Source organism: Bidens hawaiensis, unplaced genomic scaffold (genome assembly GCF_021521415.1).
Source record: "Bidens hawaiensis isolate Kalapana, Puna unplaced genomic scaffold, B.hawaiensis_p1.1 tig00003182_1, whole genome shotgun sequence".
Taxonomy (NCBI): Eukaryota; Viridiplantae; Streptophyta; class Magnoliopsida; order Asterales; family Asteraceae; genus Bidens; species Bidens hawaiensis.
In genome coordinates this window covers 750,840-778,787 of record NW_027491173.1, presented here as the reverse complement: position 1 = coordinate 778,787, position 27,948 = coordinate 750,840, and the positions used below count along the sequence as shown (strand labels likewise).

General features: G+C 34.8%; 1 protein-coding gene across 1 annotated transcript; it reads left to right on the top strand.

Moving 5' to 3' along the window:
• Positions 1–23,977: 23,977 nt before the first annotated feature.
• LOC143622526 (uncharacterized) lies at positions 23,978–27,722 on the top strand. Its single transcript, XM_077093645.1, has 7 exons — positions 23,978–24,157; positions 24,244–24,355; positions 25,076–25,237; positions 25,315–25,361; positions 26,440–26,710; positions 27,450–27,516; positions 27,646–27,722. The coding sequence occupies exons 1-7, from the start codon at positions 23,978–23,980 to the stop codon at positions 27,689–27,691; spliced, it is 885 nt and encodes a 294-aa protein (XP_076949760.1). The 3' UTR covers positions 27,692–27,722.
• Positions 27,723–27,948: the final 226 nt, after the last annotated feature.

The window sequence follows — 27,948 nt, the reverse complement described above, 5'->3', positions numbered from 1 at the left end:
TATGTCCTATATAACGTACTAAAATTTCATGGTCAGTGGAATTGGTTAGGTCGGCCAATTGTTAATAGTTTGAAAACTAGGATTCGGTTGACTAGTTTGTGAGTTGTTGTGCTTAACGCGTTGTTTGAGGGAATTGACAACCAATTCGAATGTTGTAGACTCGGCATGATATGTTGGCTATGAAAAACTGATTTTTTTGAGTATTTGGGCTGAAATTGGTTGTCGGTTACTTAAGCGGGTCGATACAACGCAAATTCGCGTTTATTGGTAAAGTAAACAATTAATAACACTTGATCAACGTTATTAGCAGTTTACCATTACCTACCATGTTCTAAATACTACTTGTGTCTGACCGTGTCAGGATTTTGTCTTTGTAGGAATAGGATATAGCCAATACCCGTTCGGCAAAGAGGGGTCGTCCTAGTGGTCGTGGTCGTAGGCCACGTGCCGAGACTGAGAGAGAGAGCCCGACTCCGCAGCAAGAAGGTACCCCGATTCAGGGAGAGGGGGATAACCCCGCCTTAAACCCCGCTATACGCGCGGCCATCGCAGATGAGGTTTATCAGGTTCTCCAGAGCGTTATTCCCGAGATTGTTGCTAAGGCGATTAGGGTTGCAAAGGAGTCCATGGTTGGTAAGGGTGCAGATAAGCAGGGAAAGGGTCAAGAGGCTCAGGTTGATTACGAGGTGGTGGTGTCAAGTGAGAAAGAGGAGGAAGTTCGTGCGTTTAGTGTATCTTCTAGAGGTTGTTCGTATGGGGATTTCAAGAAGTGCGACCCTCCCACTTTCGATGGCACTAAAGATGCGTTGGCAGCTCATCAGTGGGTTAGAGAGATGGAAGCCGTGTTGAGGGTTAGTAAGTGCAAAGAGGAGGACGTGGTAACTTATGCTACTGCTCGTTTCGTTCCGAGGCGCTTTGTTGGTGGGATAATCTAGCTCAGGCTATGGGTAATCGTTCTATTAGGAGAATGGCTTAGGAAGAGTTGAAGCAGTTGGTTATCGATCATTTTTGCCCTCCTCATGAATTAGATAAGATGGAGCAGGAGTTCCTAGTTTTAAAAGCGGGTGATATGTCACATCGAGAGTATACTACATGGCTCGCTTATGTCCCGATCTAGTTACACCTGAAGATAAAAGGATCAAAAAGTACGTGAAGGGTCTTCCGGTAGATGTTCGTATGGGTGTGGTGACCACAGGCATGAGCTGTTTCCATTCGGTGGTTACCCTAGCAGGTACATTGTATGAACAGAGAGAGATGGTGAGCCCAACTGAATCTGGAAAGGATTGGAAACCGAGCTCTAACTCCAATGGCAAACATTATGGGGGAAATGATTCTGTGTCGGCTGGGAAGAAATCGAGGACGGAGACGTCGGATCGTAAGAGTAAGGGGTATAACGATGGATGCAGAAAGTGCGGGAAGCCGCATCGGGGGGAATCCAGGCCTGGGGCTATGCCCTGTTTTCGTTGTGGGAAGACTGGACACGCCAGCTATGAGTGCCCGACTTTGATTTGTTTCCAATGTATGGGGTCTGGACATTTAGCGTCAAATTGCATCACCAGTAGGGCGGGGGAACCCAAGCAGGGGACTTCCTCGAGGGGGGAAATGGAAGGAAGACCGAAGGTTAAGGCGAGTGCCTTTAGTATCTCGACGAAGGAAGCAAAGGAGGATGCGGACACCATTTCAGGTAACCCTTGTAATCGTTTTATTTGTTAAATTGCACTGTCTACTTATCTCCCCCCTCAAATGCTTACGTGTGTAATCATTTGGCTAGGAAGTAGTACGATATCTTTAGTAGGGGTACTATTTATACCCGTTCTGTGTATGATGTGATGTTTTGAATTGTCGCAACCCGCGCTTGTTCCTGTGTAGCGGGATTCGAGGACGAATCCCATTCTTAGGGGAGTAGACTTGTAACGTCCGTTAATTTCCGATAAAAAGGTTTAACCTTGTAGTGTTGTGTACACCTTCCGGGCTTCACCCGGCACTCTCCCGAGAGCTCCATGCCACCCTCGTAAACGTATCTTACTTAACTTTCTTACAAGTTCACCCATTGTTAAAGTAGAGGGACTAGGATGTATTATCGTTATTATATTATACAGAAAAATAATAAACCTAAACCCTAACCCAACCCTTACACCGATCGGCACCCCCCTCCCCCTCTCTTCTCGATTTTCGTGCAAGACCAGCCCGTCTCCGGCCATCCAAACCTTAATTCTAGGTCGGTATTAAATGTCTACACCTCTTTTTCACATTAATTCCTCCATATGGCGCGCTTATTCGTCGAAATTCGGTTGTTTTTAGGCTTGTCGGGTGGCTGTCCAATTGGGCAGTTTCGGGGCTGTTTCGGCTATGGTTTTTGCACCACAATCTTCCTATGTATGTCCTATATAACATACTAAAATTTCATGGTCATTGGAATTGGTTAGGTCGGCCAATTGTTAATAGTTTGAAAACTAGGATTCGGTTGACTAGTTTGTGAGTTGTTGTGCTTAACGCGTTGTTTGAGGGAATTGACAACCAATTCGAATGTTGTAGACTCGGCATGATATGTTGGCTATGAAAAACTGATTTTTTTGAGTATTTGGGCTGAAATTGGTTGCCGGTTACTTAAACGGGTCGATACAACGCAAATTCGCGTTTAATGGTAGTTTGTGCATCGTGCCTTGCGAATTACCGACCCATCCAACTCGTGTAGCGTCGTGTGGACTTGTTGGCTGTGATTTTACTAAATTTGGTCCGCACGGGGCTGAGTTGATAGGTAAGTGCATAAACAACCCGTTAACGCGCGTATTCGATAAAATCAACAACTATCGGGTGTAGTTTGGAAATCCTTTGTCTCCGGAATTAACTAAGGGTGGTTTTGATAAATACATGGCCTCGGGGGCTGATGTAATTGAATTTGGTAACATCAAGACTTTAGGTCAATCAAATCAAGTCAGAACGTCTCGTAGGATAAACGAGTCGGTACGTTTAGTTAGTAATCTTTGTGTGCAATCCAACAGGCTCGTGAACTGTGGATTGGCTTTGAGGTTCTCAAACTCGTTGGTATTTGTGTGGCTCGTTTCAGGTGAGTTCATGATGCCCTTTTTACTCTTTTTACGTTTTGGGCTAGCATATACACCGAAATACAAATTTTATACGATTTTACTCGTTACAAAGATTTGAATGGTATTACATGGTCTTACTCGTGATTGTGCATTTTGAAAGCTATATTTGAATTATTTGCTATGCTTTAGGATATTTTAGACTCGCTTATGGTCTTATATCCTTTAAGGTTACATACATCGTTGATGGTCTAGACTCGAGGATGTTAATAGGCTTGGTAGAAATTGAATACGAGTAGACCTATTTACTTAGTTCATGTTTGGGATGATATGTATGTATGTATGTATGTATGTATGTATGTATGTATGAGTATGTGTTACCTTATAGCTATGATTGTGTGATGACATTTAGTTCCTCGTGACTAAGAATGATGTGAGTAGGCTTATTGATGTATGTGTGCATTGTGATCACGGCCGGGTCAAATATATTACTTGGGTTTTCAAATCCCGTGGTGGAGAGGCCCGTGTGGCGTGATCATCATTTTGGCGGGTCAAATTTGTTACTCGGGTTTTAAAATCCCGTGGTGAAGAGGCCCGTTGTATGTTGAGCCGTGATCGGGTCAAATATATTACTCGGGTTGTACCCGTGGTGGAGCGGCCCGTATCATGTGCTTGGATGTGTAAGCTGTGACCGAGTCAAATATATTACTCGGGTTTGACTCGTGTTGGAGAGGCTCGTGTCACATGCTAAGGTCTTACCGCGTCCGGGTGAAATATATTACTCGAGTCTTGACACGTGGTGGAGAGGCCCGTGTACGTGTGTTCGATGATGAATGTATTATTTGGTGAATTATATTAATTATTTTATTATTATCCTCTCTATTGTTTAGAACTATAACTTTGAAATAAAGTATGAAATATTGTTTATGAAAACTTGAACTCACTCAGCTCTAGCTGACTTTATGTGTATGTTAGTTTGACTTTCAGGTTAAGGATTAGAGGTTATCGCTTGGACGTGCTGGAGACTACTCGGAAGGTTGAAGGCATTTCTAGTCGAGGATTTCAAATAAAACGGATATTTTATTTACATTTGATTTTGGACACTTGTACCCGTGTTTGGGATTTTTAATACTTAAACTTTTTCCGCTATTATTTACTCTAAACTTGTTTTAAATAAAACGAATTGTTTGGTTTAAAATTTTTGTGAAATTATGGATGTGATTACCAACTGTAGGATTCCCGGGATTTGGGGTCTTACATATTGTTTGTCATATGATAGGATTACTATTAGGTCAATTACTTTGTGTTTTTGATTATTTTATGATTGATGTCATGATAAGATCATAGGAGTAATATTGTCAAATAAACCTAAGTGTGCTGCTAACCTAAAATCTGTAAAGTGCTAGGTTATTGATAAGTCTTTACTATTTAATCTTGCTAGATTTAGTTCTTCGTAAGGAGTCCCTCTAGGGTTGATTATTTATTATTGTTTATCAAATCAATTAAGTATAGTAAATTGCCTTTGATTTCCGTGCTGTAAGGTAGGATTTCGTATAAAGGAACTAAATTATAAACAATTAGGTAACCGTAAGCGAACTTGATTTTTAATACCGGTGTGCGTTAAAACTTGTTAGAAATCCATAGGTTTTCTCTTGAGAAGGGTCAGGGGTCCTGTTTGGGTTTTCTTTTAAGTGTCTATTTTACGATCCCAGTCCATAACTAAATATTTTCCCGAGTCAAGTCATCACTGAAATTTTGGGGAGTCTAGCCTAGGTAGTTTTCTCATCATCATCTTAATTTAATAACAAACTTTGCTTTCGTTTAAATTACTTGTTGTCATAATTAGTTTTTAATTATAGTATTAAAATTAGTATTTTAAATAAAAATCCTCCAAACAAATATAATTAACAAGTCGTGTTTTGTAGTCGAGTCTAATTAGCTAATAAACGTAATTTAAAGAGACTTGTGGGTTCGATATCCGGACTTACTTAGCTTTACTAGAGTCGATCGGTTCACTTGCCAGTAAGTAGTTTAGTCGAGTTTTAGAGAGTCTAAAGTATTACTTAGTGTTTATTTTTAGTTAATAAATATTAAACTACTTCAAGCACATCAATCAACTGACACACTATTTGCTCCCGGTTTGATTGATTATTACTCACATTATTTTGTTTGTGCAGTTATTATTTATCATTTATTACATATTATTATTATTAGTGTCAAAACTGGTGATCATCTCACTCAACATGTGTTGTTGACAAATCTCTGTTTATTTTCTAAGCATATGCAGGTTACTAGTTGATTTGAAGCTAAGGTGAAGGACACATAGAAAGACCTTAGAAAATAAAATCAAGAAATAATTAAAATATTATTTTGTTATAGATTATTTATTTATTTTGGATTATTATTGTTATTTGTACACATATTTGAAATTTGAAATAAATAAACTAATTAGATATTGTCATATTTTAAATTGTATGATAATACCTTGTGAGCAGTGAACCACGATTCGCAACCCGGTATTCCGCCTTAGGTTGGCGTGTGACAGAACTGGCGAGGATGCTAAATGATACAAAAGAAGAATTCAGTTTTGATTTTGAAAAGGAGATTTCTGATTTGGCGAGTGATGACAAACAAGAATTCATTCTTACTAATAAGGAAACTTACGCTCCAAGTTATGTCAATTAATGTTTTAAAATATCCCAAGTCATTTTCTTGATGCTTAAGACAAGATCTTTAAGATATTGGACATGATTTTGTCATTTGTTAATTATTTTGTTTCCAAAACGAGTCCGTTTACCCAATAAACGAATTTATGGACTTTATTATTTAAAACCCTAAAACTATTGTCCTTGTTCGTTCATAACATCAAACCCACTTCTTCCCCATTATCATATTCTTCAAGTTTAATCCAATTCGTTCAAGACTAATTGACTTTGGTGTTTAAGGCTTCTTTGACCATGATTTTCTCATTCTTCTATTCATCTCCGGGGTAAGTTGTCTTCTTCAAAATTGTAGGTTTTTATCTGTAGAATAAAAGTCATCAATCAATTTTACTAATTAATGGGGTTTTGTCTGTCAATTGCTTTCCGGCCCGTTTAGGGAAATAAAAGTCAATTTTAATGATTTTTCAATTACTATATCTTCTTATTGGAATTAGCTTTTGGTCCATAATACTTTTAGTTTTATCTCGAGATTTTGAGTGTACTGACCAAAACCCACTCCCGACTCGCTGTTTGGATTCTGGTCAATCCCAGCTCGCTTATTTACTGAAAACCTCATAACCGGAGTTCTATACATCCGTTTGGATTGATTCTAGCAGCTATGTTTTTGGTTTTGACTTTATTTTATTTTGTATAAGTCTCAAGTCTGGTTGGATCAGAAAACTTGTCACGCTAACTTTGCTCGTTTATTTTGTCTCACGATTTATTCGCTTAATCATCAAGGTGAGATATCATTCCTCTTTTTATTTTACTGTTTTTAAACGTTTTTGGGACATATGCGTACTAATACTTCTTTAAATATTACATACATACACAAAACTAGCAAACGAATGATTGTGTGTATTCAATCAAATGTTATTTGTTACTTGCTTACGTTCTTACATTCTATCATATTCGGAGAGGTCTATCATAATCACATTATAGTATGATCATACGCCGTCCTAGTATCCATAGCCCGTGTTCGTGAGACATGGTCAATCGACAATCACATTTGTAAGCTAGTCATCATAGCCATAGCCCATGTTCGTGAGTCATGGTCAAGTGACACACTATTTGCTCACGGATTGATTGATTATTACTCAAATTAGTTTGTTTGCGCAGTTATTATTTATCATTTATTACATAGTATTATAAGTGTCAAAAATGGTGATCATCTCACTCAACATGTGTTTTTGACAAATCTCTGTTTATTTTCAACGCATATACTGGTTACTAGTTGATTTGAAGCTAAGGTGAAGGACACATAGAAAAACCTTAGAAAATCAAACCAAGAAATTATTGAAATATTATTTTGTTATAGGTTACTTATTTGTTTTGGATTATTATTGTTATTTGTACCCATATTTGAAATTTGAAATAAATAAACTAATTAGATATTGTCATATTTTATACTGTATGATAGTACCTTATGAGCTGTCAGCCACGGTTCACAACCCCGACGTTTTCGCCTTAGGTTAGGGTGTGACGGATTGGTATAAAGTCGAAGATTATAAGATAGGTGGTTAGAAAATGTCCTAGAAATATGCTTAGGACCCTATATGTGCCTACATGATTGCCTTATGTGCTTATTAGTTTGTGCTTAAAGCTTACGTAAAATTACTTATTTGTTTTATTATTTTAATGTGCACACATAAACTCCGAGACTACGTCTCACTCTCAAAATATTTTTAAATTCCTTCATTAATTAAATTTAGTAGATTGTTTTCATTTTGGGAAAATCCTCAGGAATTCCCTTCTTTTGTTTTTACTCTCGCACCTTAAAGCGTGGAAGTATGGCATGTTCTTGTAGTAATCGTAAGGGGGAGAAAACTGTGAATGTAACATCTTGGATTTTTCAAACCGTATTCATTTACGTTAACCCAACCCAAAACATTTTTAGATCTTTATTATTATTGAAAAATCCAATATTTATGAGTAACTAAGTTTCCTAATGTTCACTTTAGGCCCTTGTACTTCAATCAATGTTCAAAACCAAATTATACCAAAACTAGTTCAAGTAATGCTCATTTAACAAAGTATAGGGGTTGTTCGGATTCTGGTCAGTACCAGCTCGCTTAAACGTTTAATTCAACATAACTAGAGTTCTACTCGTCCGTTTGGATTGATTACAGCATAATTAAGTTCGTTTTTTATTTATAGTTTCATATCTCAAAGTTTCAGGTTCTGATTAGTTATCTCGTTTGACGCGTTAGTGGACGACTCGCTTAAACCTTACTCATTTACTCGTAATTATATTCACTTGCCTTTAATCTAAGGTGAGTTTTATCATTTCCCTATTTTACTTAGTTTTCTAAAACGTTTTGGGGACATATGCGTATATCATACTATATATATACATACATATATCAAAAATAGCAAACGTTTAATTGTGCGTGATTAATCAAATTTACCTGTTATGTGCTTATTTGTCTTTGTATGCAATCATTTGGCATATTCCCTTGGAGAGGGTTCTCATTGGCCACCGCCCGATTCACTTGGCAACGGTCTTATTCTTATTTGCTCATAGTTGATTTACCGGCGCCCGATTCGCATGGCAATGGTTTAATCGACAACTTATTTGCTCATGGTTTTATTTCATTGTCGCATTTATTACGTTTTGCTTATTTATTATATTAACATTAAAATTGGTGATAAACTCACTCAACATGTTTGTTGACAAAACTCCATTTTCTATGCATATGCAGGTTGCTTGTATTGAAGATTGAAGTTTGTACATTTAGACAAGACCTTAGGATATGATCAAGATAAACATTATTTGAGCTTATATTCATATATGTAAATTGTTTGTTATAATTGAATAATATGTGTATTATTTGAACAAAATAATTAATTAGATATTGTCACATTTTATATATGACAGTATCTTCGAGCTGTGAGCAATCGGATCATGCCCCGGCATTTCCGCCTTAGGTTGGGGTATGATAGTGAGTCGGCCCTTGGCCAAACAGTTCCAATAACCCAAGGTAAGACGCTATTCCTTACCTGGAAGATAACCTGACCACAGGCCAAAGTGGAACAAATGTCATATGACCAGAACTTTAAGTGGTCAACGTGACCGGTCGGTTAGATTCCTCTTATAAAACCCAAATTCACGGTGGTTCGTGGCTAAATTCTGGAAAATTTTCCAATATTTTACTATTATTATTGTTTTAAATGTTTAGTTAGGTGAAAAATCCATGTAAATCCATGGGCACTCCAACTATCCATTTCTCAACCCATTTTCAATTTGATTTTTGGTTGGAACGTATCGTCCGTGGTGGTTCACAAGATACTCCAACCACATATATTTGGATCCAATAATTTGATATTTAGTTGGGTAAGTTAAAATGCCATGTAATGCTCATGGGCCGACCAACTCAAGTGTTTTGATAATTCGTTATTTAGTTGGGCCATTTAAAATGCCATGGAACGCTCATAGGAGGCCCAACTCACAAATCGATATTTTGCTATTTATCTGGGCCAATAAAATGTCATGGAAAGCTCATTGAAATCCCAACTAACAAACTTATTTATTTTGGTATGCCAACAAGTTGGGAAATAAAAGTCATGGAAGGCTCATGGAAAGCCCAGCCCATCAAAGGATTTTCGTTTATTCGTTTATTTAAATTGGTTTTTCTTAATCAAAATTTCATGATTTAATTTATTCATTTTACTCTAATTAATCAAAGTATTTTAATTCCCACAATTCGACACAATCCTCCAGACACACCTATCACAGTTTGCTAGTGCAATTATCATTTTGTTATGTTATTTAAATTATCTTCTCTCAATTATTTCATTTGTAAGACCCCGAATCCCAGGAATCCTATAGTTGGTGATCATACCATAAACTTACAATGTTCTCAAACTTAAAAAAATTCATTCCATTTCAAAAACCAGTTCAGAGTATGTATCAACGGAAAATCATAATTATTAAAACAAGTTCCCAAAACCCGGGAATTATGCCCAAAAACCAAATTCAAAGTATTTAGTAATTAATGAAAAGAAAAATGTTTATTAATAAATCCTTCCGACTAGGTATGCCTTCAACCGTCCTAGTAGCCTCGAGCACGTCCAAGCGGTAATGCAACCTAACATGCACACAAAGTCAGCTTGAGCTGAGTGAGTTCAAGTTTTAATAATTGACATTTATAATAATCATTCCAAGAGTTTCAAAATAAGACGGGATACAAATAGTTAGGCCATCATCAACAATAAGTATTCATACTTATGCATATATATATACATCTATATATTTATATCCCTATAAATATCATCCAAATAATAACATCAGGGTCAAGCACACGTACAACCCAAACACGTAACATCTCATCCAACGTATGCAAACACAAAGTAGGCATAAGTAAACATCCTTAGTCGATAACGACTAATTAACATCGCCAATTATTGGCCATACAATAATACATGTATAAACATACGTACAAACATACAATAATATCATCCTAAGGCCTACCCTTTACAAGTAAGCCCATGCAAAATAATTTAAACGGTTCATCAAATAAAATCACTTAGGTGTGCATGCTAGCCCAAGACTTGAAAAGAGTAAAAAGGGGCATCATGAACTCACCTGGCACAAGGCACGAATTCACCACGAGCTAGAGAACCCCTAAGTATCCTCACAACTCAAACGCCTGTCGGTTTACATACAACCATTACTAACGACACCGAAAGGATTCGTTTATCCTACGAGACGTTCTAACATGGTTCGAGTTACCTAAAGCCTCGACCTCATCAAACTCAATCATAACAGCCCCCAGGGCCTTACATTTACCGACACGACCCATAGATACTCTCGGGAATAAAGAATTCCCAAATTACCCCCGGAAGCACTAGGTGAGACCAATATGCGCGTTTAAGAGTTGTTTAGGTACATAACACCCAACTCAGCCCCGTGTGGACCCAATTAGATAAATTCACAGCCAATAAGTCCACACGACGCTACACGAGTTGAATGGGTCGGTAACTCGTAATCACAACTTACCAACTATTCAATAAACGCGAATACGCGTTGTACCGACCCATTGAGTAACCGACAACCAATTCAGCCCCATTACTTATAAAAATAACTTTTCAACAGCCTGTACATCAAACCAAGGTCACCCGAACTAAATTGGTCATCAATTACTTCAACCCTCGCGTTAAACGCAACATCTATCATTCTAGCCAACCGAAAACAATCTTTCAAACTACAACTAGTTGACCAATCAAACGAACACCAATGCGCATAATTTTGAAGTATGTTATACTAGAGATACCTAGGAAGATTGTGGTGTAAAAACCTCAACCAAAACAGTCCCGGAATTGCTTGAATGGACAGCCACTCGGTAAGCCTACAACACGCGATTTAACGATCAATAAACGAGTTATTATGACCAATTAAGGTGTAAAAGGTATGAGGGAACATGGGACTAACCTTCAATTGGAGTTTTACACCCTAATCCTGGCTGCACAAAAGAAAAACGAGGGCTTTATGGCTGGAGCTTGCTACCGATCGGACAAGGGGAATGGGGGTTAGGGTTTGTTTATTATGATATAAAAAATCTTACACTCTAGCCCCTCCAATTATAAATAAGTGACATGTTGGTAGAAAAGTTAAATAAATTAACGTACCGGAAGGATGATAAGGTCATCGAGGAAAGCCGGATAACTCCCGAGAAATATACATACTTTACAAGCTTTAAGTCTTTGAACCAAAAATTAACGGGCGTTACATCATTTTATCATATTCTCAAACTATTAAACACGTTTCAATCTTTACCCTCAACTTTAACTATTAACATTTTATTACTTCTTTTTTCATCAATCTCATGTTGCTTCTCATAACTTACATTCTATCTTATAAGTATTTATTACTAAAATTCAATTATTGTAATTTTATTATTGAATTGAGTTTTTTTTAATCTATTTTCCACTATTAATTAAATCTTCCTTTAATTAATTTAATTTTTATTTAAATTGACTTTTTCCTTATTGATTGAATCCCCTCAATCACTCATTTCATTTATTGGCATTTTCACGATTGTTGTTGAAAACCTAGGGTGGTTCATGTGTATCTCAAGGATCTATTTTCGTTTTTATTAAATTTCGTTATTTAGTTGAAGTTACATGGTGATTCGTAAATATTTCAACTCTCTACTTCGATTTTTACATCTTGAGAATTTTGAATATTTCAGTGATTACTTTGTTAGTTGTTAAAATAGTTCATGGTGGTTCATGCATTTCTAACTCCGTGTTTATCGTATTCTATTATATTATTTCACATCTCATTTTCATTATCACTATTAATTTAATATTCGATATTTACTTAAATTTCCATGATAAATCATGGATAATTCAATTTACTTATTTCATATATATATTTTTTTTACGATTTTGTTGAAATAGGAAGATCCCTCATAATTCGTGGATACTCTAATGACACACCTTATATTATATTTAATTTTAAAGATTTATTTGGAATAGGACTATCTCGATGATTCGGGAATACCCGTTTCCTAATTTAATCTCTTAACGATTTGTTTGAATACATACATTTTCAAATTATCATTTATATTTCAATTACTATTTACCATTTATTTTAATATTTTAATTTTGTAATTTGAATTCATCTAATCTCAAATTCACAACTTTCAATGCTATAATTTTATATTAATTTCTCTTTAAATCTCATAAGTTTCTCATCTAACCAAACTCGATTTATCAAAATCTTCATTAACTTTATTCAAATTCATACTCTCGGTCTTAAAAAATTCATTCATAATGTTTACGACATTTAAAGGTTTAAAATGTCATTACTCATTTTAAGATTTGTTGTTAATTGAACTACTTATTTAATCCGTCACTTAATATTTGTTGTGATATTTTTCGTACAGTTATAAAAATCTATTTAGCAATTTTCTTTTATTTGTAAAGTTCATGAAAGTTCGTTGTTATCTTATATTCCTAACCTCGCTCATCACTCTCAACGTCTAGGATTTCATATCATTCCAATTTTAAGATTTTTACATTCATATCAAAAGTTATAATATATATATATGTGTATATATATATGTATATATATGTATATCTATATATATGTGTATATATATATATGTATACACACACACACACTTAATGTTTTCATTTAAACAAACTTGAAAGTTTACCTCATTGTTTTAATATTTCAAATATTTATGATCTTTTGATTTTATCTTTAAAATTAAGTAAAGCTTTTAATTTCTCTCAAAAACTATGTCTTTCAATGTTTTGTAACCCACATGATGGGACGAGTTATGTGGACCATCCGACGATCTAAGTAATTATGGATGCATGCATAATTATCCAAGTTCTCGTATGGAAATCATAACAGGTACAGTTGTGTGTCATAACCTAGAACAGAAAGTAGTTTCGAGTAATGGTACAAATTATTAGATGATAAGGATATGGTGGATACGCCGCTGGTACATCCTATACATAGGTGCCCTTATCGGATTTTCATTTGGAGCGTTGCTCCGGCTATTAGAAGTTCTATGTTATGGTTAATATGAAAATTTTATTTAAAAAAATGTTTTCCTTAAAGTTTAATTATTATAACACGATTATGTTTTAGTTTTCCTACATTTTGGGACGAAATTCCCTAAAGTAGGGGAGACTGTAACATATCGGACTTTTTGTATTTGTATTCGTTTATGTTTAAACCAATTCGAGAATGTAATTCGGATCTTTCGAACTATTTAAAACTTTTATTTAGCTTGGTTTAAATTATTTTACAATTCTATAACTCTTAATCATGCCAAATAATCCTTATCAACCTTTAAAATCGCTTAAAACGGCTATAAATCGCAGTTTCGGGAACTAGAAGGACTACTTTTGCCAATTCTTTCCAATTTTTGATTAAATTAATGAAACTTAAGCTCCAAGTTATGTCAATTAATGTTTTAAAATATCCCAAGCCTTTTTGTTGATGCTTAAGAATGAGAAAATTTTAATGATTTTTCAATTACTATATCTTCTTATCGGAATTAGCTTTCGGTCCAGAAGTATTTTAGTTTTATCTTGAGATTTTGAGTATACTGACCAAAACCTGACTCCCGACTCGCTGTTCGGATTCTGGTCAGTCCCAGCTCGCTTATTTACTGAAAACCTCATAACCGGAGTTCTATACATCCGTTTGGATTAATTCAAGCAACTATGTTCTCAGTTTTGACTCTATTTTATTTTGTATAAGTATTAGGTCTGGTTGGATCAGAAAACTTTTGTCAAGTTAACTTTGCTCGTTTATTTTGTCTCTCGATTAATTCGCTTAATCATCAAGGTGAGATATCATTCCCCTTTTTATTTTACTGTTTTTAAACGTTTTTGGGACATATGCATACTAATACTTCCTTTTATATTACATACATACACAAAACTAGCAAACGAATGATTGTGTGTATTCAATCATATGTTATTTGTTGCTTGCTTACGTGCTTACATTCAATCATATTCGGAGAGGTCCATCATAATCACATTATAATATGATCATACGCCGTCCTAGTAGCCATAGCCCGTGTTCGTGAGGCATGGTCAATTGACAATCACATGTGTATGCTAGTCATAGTATACATAGCCCATGTTCGTGAGGTATGATCAACTGACACATTATTTGCTCCCGGTTTGATTGATTATTACTCACATTATTTTGTTTGTGCAATTATTATTTATCATTTATTACATATTATTATTATTAGTGTCAAAACTGGTGATCATCTCACTCAACATGTGTTGTTGACAAATCTCTGTTTATTTTCTACGCATATTCAGGTTACTAGTTGATTTGAAGCTAAGGTGAAGGACACATAGAAAGACCTTGAAAAATAAAATCAAGGAATAATTAAAATATTATTTTGTTATAGATTATTTATTTGTTTTGGATTATTATTGTTATTTGTTCACATATTTGAAATTTGAAATAAATAAACTAATTAGATATTGTCATATTTTATATTGTATGATAGTACCTTGTGAGCTGTGAGCCATGATTCGCACCCCAGTATTTCCGCCTTAGGTTGGGGTATGACAGAACTGGCGAGGATGCCAAATGATACAAAAGAAGAATTCAGTTTTGATTTTGAAAAGGAGATTGATGATTTGGCGAGTGATGACAAACAAGAATTCATTCTTACTGATGACGTGGTAGTACAAGAAGTAACAGAGAAGGAGCTGATTCATTATGTTAACCAGGATAATCTAGAATTTCCTGAATTTGATTAAGATTTTGATGAGGATATGGAAAGGCTGAGTCGTGAGTTTGATGAGCATGGTGCTCCTATTGTGAATGACGAAGAAGTTAACAGAAAGAAGAATGATTGGTTTAATAGATAAAAGACTAAACCGGAAAAGCAAGTCTTGAAGCCGCTGAAGTTTTACAAAAAGAAAAGGAATTATCATTGGGAGAATGTCTAAGTATCACTTATTTGAAAAACATACGAAAGATTGTTGTTAGAAGAGCATATTGTGTACAATATTTTGAAAGCTTGATGGAATTGAAATCTTAACATGAATTGATGTGATGACATTATGTTCGATGGAACCATTATATGCACCGAAGAAAGGCTGGATTCCAAAGTTATAGGATTTTATTGTCGGACAGTCCAAGATTAGTTTTAAAAAAGTGGACTCCACAAAATCCTACACTGCATGTTTCAAGGGTGAAAATAGATCCAGAGACCGATGATTTTGTTAAGACTTTGAGGTATCACAGGCCGAAGACGTTGAAGATTATACCAGTTTATCCTGTGGAACAGGACTTTCATATTCATTTCAGATGGTGAAATTTTGATCGAAAAACTGGAGAAGCGGTGATTGTATTGAATAGGGATGAAAAGACAAGGGATTGTGTTAACATTTTAGATCCTATGTGGCTGATGAATTGCTCAAAGAAAGATGTTGAAATGTTACACTGCAACAAGTTCAAATTCATAATTATAGAGATACAGCAATACCAACGTGTGTGCTATTTGTATAAGATCCATTCTGGAAGAGTTTGGGAGAGCAAATGGAGGAAGCTATGAGTAGAACAAGAGAAGGAGGAAGCGGAGCTTGAAGCTTAACGTGAAGAAAGGGTGAAACAAGCTTCGTGGTCCAAATTTCAGTACAAGCCTAGCGTCAGACCTGTAAAGACATCTCAAGAAAAGTCAAAGGCTCGACCATTTGAAGACGTTCAAAAGGAGTATCGTAAAAGGATTTTTGGACTTAATGATTGAAGATTGAAGATCAAGACCATGACTAAGCAACATCCAAGGGGGAGTTTGTTAGTGGTTAAATGTCTGTCGCATAGGTCTTGTATGTAATATATAACATTCTGGATGTGTTTTGTAATGTTTAGAGCGTATAACTTACTTATACGGCGTATAAGTCTTACACGACGCATTAGTTATTCGTCGTATAAACATACACGCTGTATATATGTTTTATCATGTCTATAAGTTATAGGATTTTATTGTCAGACAGTCCAAGATTAGTTTTAAAAAAGTGGACTCCACAAAATCCTACACTGCATGTTTCAAGGGTGAAAATAGATCCAGAGACCGATGATTTTGTTAAGACTTTGAGGTATCACTCCACTGTATATCAAAGCATCTGATTTCCAGGTTCCATTGCTGGGACACATTGAAGAAAGGATGGATTAGAACACCTAGGAAGGTGCCATTGCCACGCAATCATCAACCATTAGAGCTTGACTAGACTCTTTAATATCTTCCTTATAATAAGGTATCACAAAAGTCAAAATCCATAATTCCATTCTTGATTATTGGCCTACTTAAAAATGCCGCCACTGCCTCTACCACCACCATCGCCAAAACTACCGATGTAGGGGTAACACCCCAAATATCGCATCTACAGCTACAAGACAAGATAATCACATCTACCAGATAGTGACAAAAAGAAGATTATGACTAACAGCTATAGAAGGAAAGGGCAGTTCACAAGATTCACAAGATGTTGTTAGAAGAGCATATTGTGTACAATATTTTGAAAGCTTGATGGAATTGAAATCTTAACATGAATTGATGTGATGACATTATGTTCGATGGAACCATTATATGCACCGAAGAAAGGCTGGATTCCAAAGTTATAGGATTTTATTGTCAGGCAGTCCAAGATTAGTTTTAAAAAAGTGGACTCCACAAAATCCTACACTGCATGTTTCAAGGGTGAAAATAGATCCAGAGACCGATGATTTTGTTAAGACTTTGAGGTATCACAGGCCGGAGACGTTGAAGATTATACCAGTTTATCCTGTGGAACAGGACTTTCATATTCATTTCAGATGGTGAAATTTTGATCGAAAAACTGGAGAAGCGGTGATTGTATTGAATAGGGATGAAAAGACAAGGGATTGTGTTAACATTTTAGATCCTATGTGGCTGATGAATTGCTCAAAGAAAGATGTTGAAATGTTACACTGCAACAAGTTCAAATTCATAATTATAGAGATACAGCAATACCAACGTGTGTGCTATTTGTATAAGATCCATTCTGGAAGAGTTTGGGAGAGCAAATGGAGGAAGCTATGATAGAACAAGAGAAGGAGGAAGCGGAGCTTGAAGCTTAACGTGAAGAGAGGGTGAAACAAGCTTCGTGGTCCAAATTTCAGTACAAGCCTAGCGTCAGACCTGTAAAGACATCTCAAGAAAAGTCAAAGGCTCGACCATTTGAAGACGTTCAAAAGGAGTATCGTAAAAGGATTTTTGGACTTAATGATTGAAGATTGAAGATCAAGACCATGACTAAGCAACATCCAAGGGGGAGTTTGTTAGTGGTTAAATGTCTGTCGCATAGGTCTTGTATGTAATATATAACATTCTGGATGTGTTTTGTAATGTTTAGAGCGTATAACTTACTTATACGGCGTATAAGTCTTACACGACGCATTAGTTATTCGTCGTATAAACATACACGCCGTATATATGTTTTATCATGTCTATAAATAGTTTAGTAGGCTTATACGTTGGCAGGAAGTGATCCAGAAGTACCAGACTCGTATTTTTGTCATATTCTCTCTATACTTGATTTGTTATCAATAATATATGAAGATTTAAAGAGATTCTCGTGTGTTTCACATTGTTAAGGATTCCACACTTAACATTGAAGAGTAGATATCATTGTGCACATCATTACACGTCTATTTTATGATCCTTCATAATCTCTTACACCCTTCTACTTTAACAAATACATAAAAACATACTAAACATACTTTCTACTAATGACAAATCGACCCTTATTTAGTTTAACTTCAATAGGTCGGACCTGACTTGGTTTGCTGGATAGAGGGAAAAGTAATGGATTGAAATTGGATGGATAAGCATTCGAAAATTCAGGAGGTAGGGGTGATCAACGAAATCTGGAAATGGACAAACCAATGACATATCTGTTCCCACTAACTTTTAGTTTAGTATTTGTGGCTTCCGACAATTTTTATTTGTTTTCGATACTTACTAATTTAGTTTGTATTCTGAAAATTTAGAGACTTGACTTTCAAATGTGGTTGTTCTTGTAATCACTCCACTGTATATCAAAGCATCTAATTTCCAGGTTCCATTGCTGGGACACATTGAAGAAAGGATGGATTAGAACACCTAGGAAGGTGCCATTGCCACGCAATCATCAACCATTAGAGCTTGACTAGACTCTTTAATATCTTCCTTATAATAAGGTATCACAAAAGTCAAAATCCATAATTCCATTCTTGACTATTGGCCTACTTAAAAATGCCGCCACTGCCTCTACCACCACCATCGCCAAAACTACCGATGTAGGGGTAACACCCCAAATATCACATCTACAGCTACAAGACAAGATAATCACATCTACCAGATAGTGACAAAAAGAAGATTATGACTAACGGCTATAGAAGGAAAGGGCAGTTCACAAGATTACACCTAGAATGTACCAAGATAGTGACAGATTAGCCCCCCCCCCCCCCCAATGGGACCAGTAGGAATATTGTAGATGTGATCATGTGTCTATAAATACAAAGTCATATTGTAACCATGCGATATATGTCAATACACCATTACTTTACATCATTAACTGTGTTTTGCCATATCTCACTTGATATCTCTCTTAAATCCGATATTACATCATAAATCCAGAAGTCAATCATGAGCTAAATACCTGATCATAACCCTATAGTCCATAAAAATACAGAACTTTAACTCAAAATAATTAATCAAAAAGTGCATGTGCCATTATCAAAAAATAAGCAAAATTTAGTCCATAATCAAAAAGTTTGCTATATGACACTATTGAGAAACAATTGTATGAATTAGATGGGAAACAAATCAAAGGTCGCTAGGTTAAAACTCAACGACGGAAGGTAAATTGTTTTAAAGTCCAAACAAGATTTAATTTTACCTCAAACATAAACCGGTACAATGGTACAAACCAATGTTTTAAAAACCGGTACGTACCGGTCGGTTGAACCGGTTATACCGGATTTCGGTAAGGCGCCCGGTATTTAGAGCCCGGTATTTTTAGGCGGTTTGCTAAAACGTCGTACCGCCGGTTTTTTCAAAAATACTGGTTTAAACCGGTTTTAAAACCAAGAGATTTATGACATTTTTTTGCGGCCCATATTTTTTAAACACAACTTTTAACCTAGCAGATAAAGTTAAAATGAGTAAATATACTAAACAACGATTCGTTAATCAACCAATTTTGAATCTTGTAAATACAAGGTTGGTTTCTTTACATCTTTTATAATTGATTAATTTCATCTGTAAAATAAAACTTCTGAAATGACTCGATCATTACTTATGTGTGATGTTTGGTTCATGTGCAATGTTTATTAATGTACTTTAGGATTATTTTATGAATTGGTGTTGTATTTATACGAATTATAGGGTAAACTATTCAGCCCGGTTGAACCTTTTGGTACATCCCGGTTGAACCGATTGTATCATTTTTGAACTAAATCCGGTATGAGTAAAGTACCGGTTTTTAAAACATTGGTACAATCTGAACTATAAAGTAGGAAGAAGATGATAACACGTGTCTTTCATCGAAAGAGAGAGATAGTGGGAGGTTAAATGAAGATGATATGTTGTTGTATAAGTTGTACCATATGCAAAAGAAAGTGTACATTTAGCTACAGTGTTTTTATACTCACAAACCTGGAATGCTTTTTAAATATATATATATAATTTTTACTAGGTTAGAACCCGTGTGATACACGGGTTGATTAAGCAAATAATTTAATAATATACATAATAAAATACACAATGGATTTATAAGATATAAAAAGTCATACAAGTTTAAATAACATGCAGCAATGTCTTGCAAATTACTAACAAATTAGAGTTGCGATAACACCCATGCAAAATGTCCTACAAATGAATAAAAAAAATTAGGTTCAATTGAGTTAAAGAAATAAGTGAGACAGAAAGGGTGCATTGAGTTGAATGTTTTTGAAAGAGTGCCTATCCACATAAAATGAAATCAGTTAGGGGGTGTTTGGGTGGGCTTTTAAAACTTGCTTATTTGGTTGTTGAAAAGCAAAATGTGTTTGGCAAAGCTCCTCCAAAAGCTTCAAATTGAAGCTTTTCGAAAGTTGCTTTTACTTTTCAAAAAGCAAATAAGCAAAAAAAAAAAAACAATTTTAAAAGCTCACCCAAGCACCCCCTTAATATCATAAAACACTCATAAAAACTTGGTGACCTAAACTTGTTTTTGAACCAAATATGAACCCGACCCCCGCCTGTTTAAGTTAAATAAAAACTAAAAAAATACACGAACAATGAATTTATTATTTATAAAGGAAAATGAACCAATTTTAGATAATTCGTTTTGAACGGAACTCATTCTGATCTTGAACGGTTTCAACCTGAACTCATTTTACTGAAAATCCAATTAACTCAAACTTCTTTTGCTAAATATGAACTTGACACTTGCCGTTTAAATTAACATAAAAACTAATTTAGCTACTTTTTACAGTTGGTTAAAAGGGTGAAGGTGTACATGTGAAATCTGCATAATATCTAAAAACGTACCTTTTGTTGGCTCTCCGCTCTCATGTCTTCTGATAAATCTTTAGAGTTTAGATATATACACCAAAAAGTCTTGGACAATTTAAATTTCAACCTGACTGTCCCAAAAACTTCACCTCCAAATCCATAGAGATCGAGCTTGGTCTTACCCATTCCTACTGTCATCAAATTCTTACTCATTTAGTATGTGATACATAATTAACTTAAAAGAATGCATAGTTAAATTTATAAATATTTCAACAACACAAAGGAACTCAAACAACCAACATCGCTAACAAAAGATTTTTAAAATTGGAATATAAATGTGGTGAACCAAACTACTACTACTTCAATAATAAAAGAAACAAGATTTCTTCTGTATAAAGACAAAAAAAAAAGGCTACCTTCATAGCAGGATCCATAACTTTTGTTGGCATCTTTTGATTAGCTGCAATCAAACTATTAACCAGCTCGACAGCAAGGCGAGCCTCTATATGTGTAATAAGAGTATGAGGACTTGCAGTCCTACCTTCAAACAGTGTGCAGCCACAGCTAAGTTGGCAAATAAAAATAAATATCAGAAACCATCAAAAAACAACCAACATGTTTTAAGAAAATGATTTAGTTTGTAAGAAAATGATTTATAGAAACATTCAAAGATGTTAAAAGAGAATTCGAAATTTCCTAAATCGGCTCTTTTGCTGCTTCTTCATAACCCTACGAAGAAAATAACACATTATTCAGGCTTCATGAACTAAACAAACATATTATTACATAAGATATTAAATATTATATATTCACCTTTAACTTTGGATGTCCAGGTTCGTTACTCGACACATGACTGACATTAAGTAAAGAGGTCAAATATTCAATAATTACCTTATCCCATTTCACGATTATGGTAAAAAGGCCAAATATAACACATGCTGCCCAAATTTAACCTCTTAACGTTCACACAGTGATATCAACGAAAACTTGCCAATAGATAAACGGGAAGTAATCAGACACTTAAATCTTACTAGATCCATTTCAGAGCCAGACCAAAAATACTGTTTAGCTTCTTTCAAGGAAAGGGCATAAAATGACATTATTTGTATGCCCTTTGCAACATTTTGCAAAATATCATAAGCCAGCCTGCTATCTTCCCCTGACTCTATTATTAATACCACATGCTGCGTTAATAAAACAATGATAACTACAATACATAATTAGAAAAATGTAAGTTATTAAAGAATTTACACTATTGGTTGGGGCAACGGGGCTCTCCAAATTGAAGATTGCGGTTGCCTAAACACAAAAGAAAAATAGTAATTTTGGCCTAATATAATTTATGTGCCAACAATAGAACATAAACATCATAATAAAAGGTAACTAAACAAAAACATAAAACATCACTAGTTTGAAACTAACACCAGATTCGTAAAAAGTATAGTGGCGATACAAACATCTACATCATATATCAAAGGTATAATTTTTTGTCCAAAATAATCGATTAGAAGACCATTTGCATGAACAAACTTTACCCAATCATGCACCCTAAACCTCATATTACCTTGATTCCATTCAACATGCACCTAAGTATAATTGTCCACGTCTTTAGGATTCGTTATGACCAAATCTGTCGCCATGCCCAATCCATTCTTTGTTGAAAATTAATTTGGAAAACGCTACAAAATATAATAATAGATTAACAAAAATGATAAGAAGTTAACGAAATAATTTAAACAAATATACATAATATTGTAAAACATACCATAATAAACTAAAACAAACAAAAACATCATCTTATTGTGCATCTAGGACAACCAACACCAACTGCAGGTCACAAGCCGGAAACTTGTCATCATCATCTTAAATTGTTATAATCAATAGGCAAAAAGTCAAAGACCAAACAAAAAAATCAAGTAAAAAAGTTATTGTAACTAATGCTGAAACTTTAATGATCAACCTTGACAAAGACAAATATCAAACATAGAGAACACAATCACATGGCCTCATCAGTAACATATAGCATGCATAAAAATATCTGGAATTTTAGGGTAAAGAATAGAATTAGCTAACGAATAAATATGCAAATCATGATGAAATTTCTGAATCAATAGAAGACGAAAACACTGTGAATTGACTCTGTACATATGAATTAGGGTATAATCATCATAAAATTAGGGTTAAGGATTACAATTACATATGAATTTCATTTGTCTTCAGAGAATTAGGGTCGAGGATTACCTTTAATGTTGAAGACGGATAGATTTAAAATGAATTCCGATTGAGTTGACAGAGTCGTTTAGAGGATAGCTGCGATATGTGAACGGAATTTCAATTTGAAATTTGGACGAATGAAAAGAAAATTTAAAAAAAAAAAGGAAAAATTGTCAATGACAATTTGAATAGGTTTGGTGAAAAGTAAGGATATTTGTTGGTGAAAAACCCATTCTTTTATTAGATGATAATATATATACTGTATATAATATAGAAGTGAGGCAAATTAAGACTGTGGATTTTAAAAGATTTGCAATTGTTTAAGCATATAGTACAACTTTAAAGAGGGGCGACATGGTCATTATAACACAAATATCACTTGTTTTTTTATGTTTTCACTAAGATAGTTACAATTTTAGTCCCTCTATTTTAGTTAACTTTTTATAAATTTAAAAAATAGTTACAAATTTAACCTCTTTCTTTTACCTATATACTCTTTTTAATTTCAGTTTTAACCCAACTTCCCCCACGATTTTTAAATGGTCTTAACTTTTTCGTACGTTAATATTTTTTTAAAAAAATTGCATCATAAAAACGAGCGTTTTATTCTCTTTAATTTGAGTATTGCCATAGTTTGTCATAGTTATAAAAATAGCATTTTATGTATAGGTTTTGTGGTCTGGTTTTAATGGTTTGAATTAAACTGTGAGACAAATCATTAGTAATCTGAAACCAGACTATTGAAAATTGAAACCAACCAAACTGAATCATTATTCATTACCAACGATTTGGTTCCGATTTGGCTTGCACTTCGATAATAAATTGAGTTTAAAATAAGAATTATTAATTTACATAGACCAACAAACAGTTTCAGGGTTTCAAATAGAAAAATAGATGTTCGTAAATCTACTACGAGATTACCAAGGTTTGTGTTTTATGCTGTATCTTATAGGAAGGTAGATTTGGCGGGGGTAATAAAATTACACCATTGAAACAATTTTCTTGTATTCTAAATCAAGCCCTAATGGAATTAACAAATTTTGAACCCTTATTCGGTGAGCCCAAAGTAGATGATTCATCAGCTGTCCGTCCGTTTTTGTTTCAAGTTCACGCGCCGGACCCTTGCCAACTCCGAGTCCACGTCACTGACTTCTTCGCCACCAGTTTTGAGGCACTCCGTTCAATCCAACAGCTTGATGACATGGTGCAGCTCATGCTTTCTTTACCTTTTTCTTGGTTTAGGGGCGTAAACATTTTAACTTACTTTATAATTTAATAATTTATACACAGAGGGATGAGACTGGAGTTGGTGGTTCCTGCTCTGATTTTCTCCAATACCTTGTTCATTCCATTAAGTTTGGGGATGTGAAGCTTGTTTTCGAGGGCCAATCAAAATCAAATGGTTGGTAATTATCATGTCTTTAAGATGTGCTGCTCATCTGTATTTATTTAGGTCTGTAAACGAACCGGATGTTTGGCGGGAGGCTCGTTTATGCTTGTTTATTTAATAAACAAACAAACATAAACTAAAAAAGTTGCTCATTTAGCTAAACAAATGAACATGAACATATGTCTCGTTTGTTTAGTTATGTTCTTGAACGCTCGGTTTACTGTCGTTCGTTTATGTTCGTTAGTTTACGTTTGTTTATGTTTGTTTATATTCGTTCGTTTATGTATTCATTTAATTATTTTTTTTATTCATTAAAACTTAGTCTGGTTTTAGTAACATTTTAGGCCCAAACACATTTTTCTTCACATTAATTTTAGCTTTGTTATGTTCGTTCATCTATGTTCAGTTATGCTCGTGAACCGTTCATTACACTGTTAATGAACGAACATATATGGACACAAACATATTCATTTTCTTAACGACCGAACACGAACAGGAAAACCTTATTTGTTTAATGGTCCGTGCTTGATCGCTTGTTTGTGAGAGTTAAATGAACGAACACGAAGATGCCTCATTCGTGTTCGTTTGGTTCGTTTACAATCCTACATGTATTGATTCTTTTTTAAAAGTGAATATGTTTTGTCTTTAATAATTTAGAATATGTCCTCAAATTGGTACTGCAATGTTGCGTGATTATAGGTCATGTAATTGATGTGGTGTAATATTTTTTAGGACCTGACTCTGCAAGACTGATTGCTCAGAAGTCAAAAGGAATGCCAAGAATCTCTGTTTCTCTTATCAGACTTGTTGGTACTGCTGCAAATGAAGCAATGGCAAAGCTTTCTATAGATATGTACAAATTCTATAAAAGCAATCACAAGTTATTACTTGAAGGTGCAATTTTTATTTTTTTCTACTTGTAGTTTACTTATTAGGGAACTAACAGTTGCTTCACTGTGTTTTATCCTTAGAGCAAGAGGGTCGACACCAGTTGACGAAAAAGCTTTCAGCTGAACAGGCAGGTTATTTAATTTCCTGATGTTATTCAATAACTAGATTTTTGTCTGGCGCGTTGCGCCGGGGCTGTTATGTGTTTGGTAAAGCGCGGGCGTTGCCATCTTGAGTCGAGGTGAATTCACTTGGTATCAGCTATGTTCATTACGATACCAAAACTAAACCCAAAAAATAGTTTCGTCAAATTAACATATTTAAAACCAATTACAAAACGAAACAAGAACACGTGCGTATGGCATCGAGTCGACACGAATTCGATAGATATCAGTTAGGTTCATCTTGATGGCAGCAAGAAAAAATAACAAAATCAAGTTGTACTATGTCTGACATAAAAATGAAATTTAGTAGTTATTATAAGGTAATAAATTACAAAAACAACCAAACAAATTAAAACAAATAACTGAGGGCTGCAAGAATGGAACATAACTAGGCCCCTTGAAACAAACTAAAACAAACTAAACCCCTCGAAATGAGCGGAGCTCGAGCTCTCATGAGTCAAAACGAGCCGAGCTCGGGCTCAGCTCGTTTGCACCGCTTCTGAGACTCCGCGATGAGCTAACACAGATTGGGCTGAACATAAATTTCCCAGTTTTTGGTAACTGGGAGAGGAGCCATAGATGTCGATGGAAGGTGTGCGCAGCAGCGCAGGCTGACTTGAGCATTAAGACATGAAAGCCCGGGTGGAAACGAGAATCGGGTGGGAGTTCCAACTCATTAGGGACTGTACTTACCTTACAGATGATCTGATAAGGTCCAACAAACTGAGGTGACAGCTTCTCACATCTTGTTTTGGCAAGACTTTGCTGATGGCAACGCTGACTTTGTTTTGGCGTTTGAAACCAGCTTGAGCCTTCATCTGGTCTTGATCCTTTTGCAAGATATCGCCCCGATTTATTAGTTGACTTCCAGTTCGTTGTTCTTAGTCTCATTTGCAACATAGTGAAGAAATGGACAAGGGTCGCGGCGATTCACAGCTGAAAAAGGAGTAGTACAAATAGCGGATTGAAAACTGGTGTTATCAGCCCAACTGACCTTGTTTCTCACCGTAATTCCTCAAATTAACAACCATTAAAGTTTGAAAGTTCAAACTGTGTATCGATTCACGCTGTTGGTGTATGGTATATTGGTATTATTTACTATTTAGTGTTCTTGCTGATCATAAAAACCTTTTTATTTGTTTCCAACTACAAATTAGTAACACTTTATTCACCGTTCTGTGTGTATGTCATGTCGTTTATCAGGAAAAAAGTGAACGTATGCAGAAACAGCTGGATGGACTACTTTATTCAAGCAGGCACAATTCTCAGAAAGCCCCTGACAAATTAGCATCAGTTACTTCATCTGATATTTCAGGTGTGTTGTTCTTTCTGACCCTAAACACCAAAGGGATAAGTTAAAATACAAAGGGAGACAAAAATGAGAAGGGTGAGAAGGATTTATGGCCACACAAAAAACCCCTAAAAAATTTCAAAAAATTAATAAAAAAAATCATAACTCAAAATATAAATAAAAAATAAAAAAATGAAAAAAACAAAAATATTTCCCTCATCATTCTCGTTCCAAAAAAAACACTTTGAAAAGACACAATACAGAGACAAAAGACGCATGACGAAAATGAACAAAAGACACAATTATAACTAAAAAAAGACACAATAAATCGCAAAATATAACACAAAGCCGAACAAAATATAACACAATGTTGAGTAATATAACACAATATCAAGAAAAAAAGACACAACGTCAAGGAAAAAAGACAATCAATGACGAAAATAAACACAAAACACAATGATAAACAAAAAGACACAATGGTATTTTTCACTCAACATTGTGTCTTTTTCGAGTTTTTTTTTTTTTTTTTTTTTTTTTAAGAACGAGGAAGACGGTGGAAACATTTTTGTGTTTTTTACTTTTTTTGTTTATTAAATTTTGAGTTATGATTTTTTATTTATTTATTTTTAATTTTTTTTGAAGGTTTTTTTTTGTGGCTATAAATCCTTCTCATTCTTCTCATTTTTGTCACCCTTTGTAGAATAACTTGACCCAAACACCAAATATAATCTATAAATATATTTACACTTTTTTATTTTCACAGAAAGACAATCTGATCAGAATCCAAGCCCGATGAAGGCACCTAAGCGTGCGGTTCCAGCACATCGCAGGTTACATTTCTTATTTTAGCAAAATAGATTAAACTGTTACTTTTCAACCACGAATAAAAATTGTTTATGGTTTTTTTAAATCTATTTTGCCTTTGTATATTGACAAGTTTCAAAATTGAAAAATTGCAGATCAAAAGTAAGAGGGGTTCTTCTGCAAGATACTGAAGAAGACTAGATGAGATGAGATGAGATGGTTCAAACACAGGCTTTTGAGCTGTAAATCAATTATCTATAAAGACCTGTTTAACAACGTTTCAAAATATTCAGTAAGCAGTTTAATCAATCATTCATAGACCAGTTTAACAACCAGTGATTGATTCTTCAAACAGTATTAGCATGGTGCCAACTGCTTGATTATATACTATTTATAGTTTGATTGTTGGTTTTGCATGCGTGAATTCATAGCGCAACGTTCGGAACGACCCTCAATAC

What these genes read in the sequence shown, in the direction of transcription:
- LOC143622526 (XM_077093645.1), top strand. Translation starts at nt 23,978, where the DNA reads ATGGAATTAACAAATTTTGAACCCTTATTCGGTGAGCCCAAAGTAGAT. An exon ending in GGGCCAATCAAAATCAAATG is followed by an intron (nt 24,356 to 25,075) that starts GTTGGTAATTAT and finishes AATATTTTTTAG; the next exon opens with GACCTGACTCTGCAAGACTG. An exon ending in TCACAAGTTATTACTTGAAG is followed by an intron (nt 25,238 to 25,314) that starts GTGCAATTTTTA and finishes TTTTATCCTTAG; the next exon opens with AGCAAGAGGGTCGACACCAG.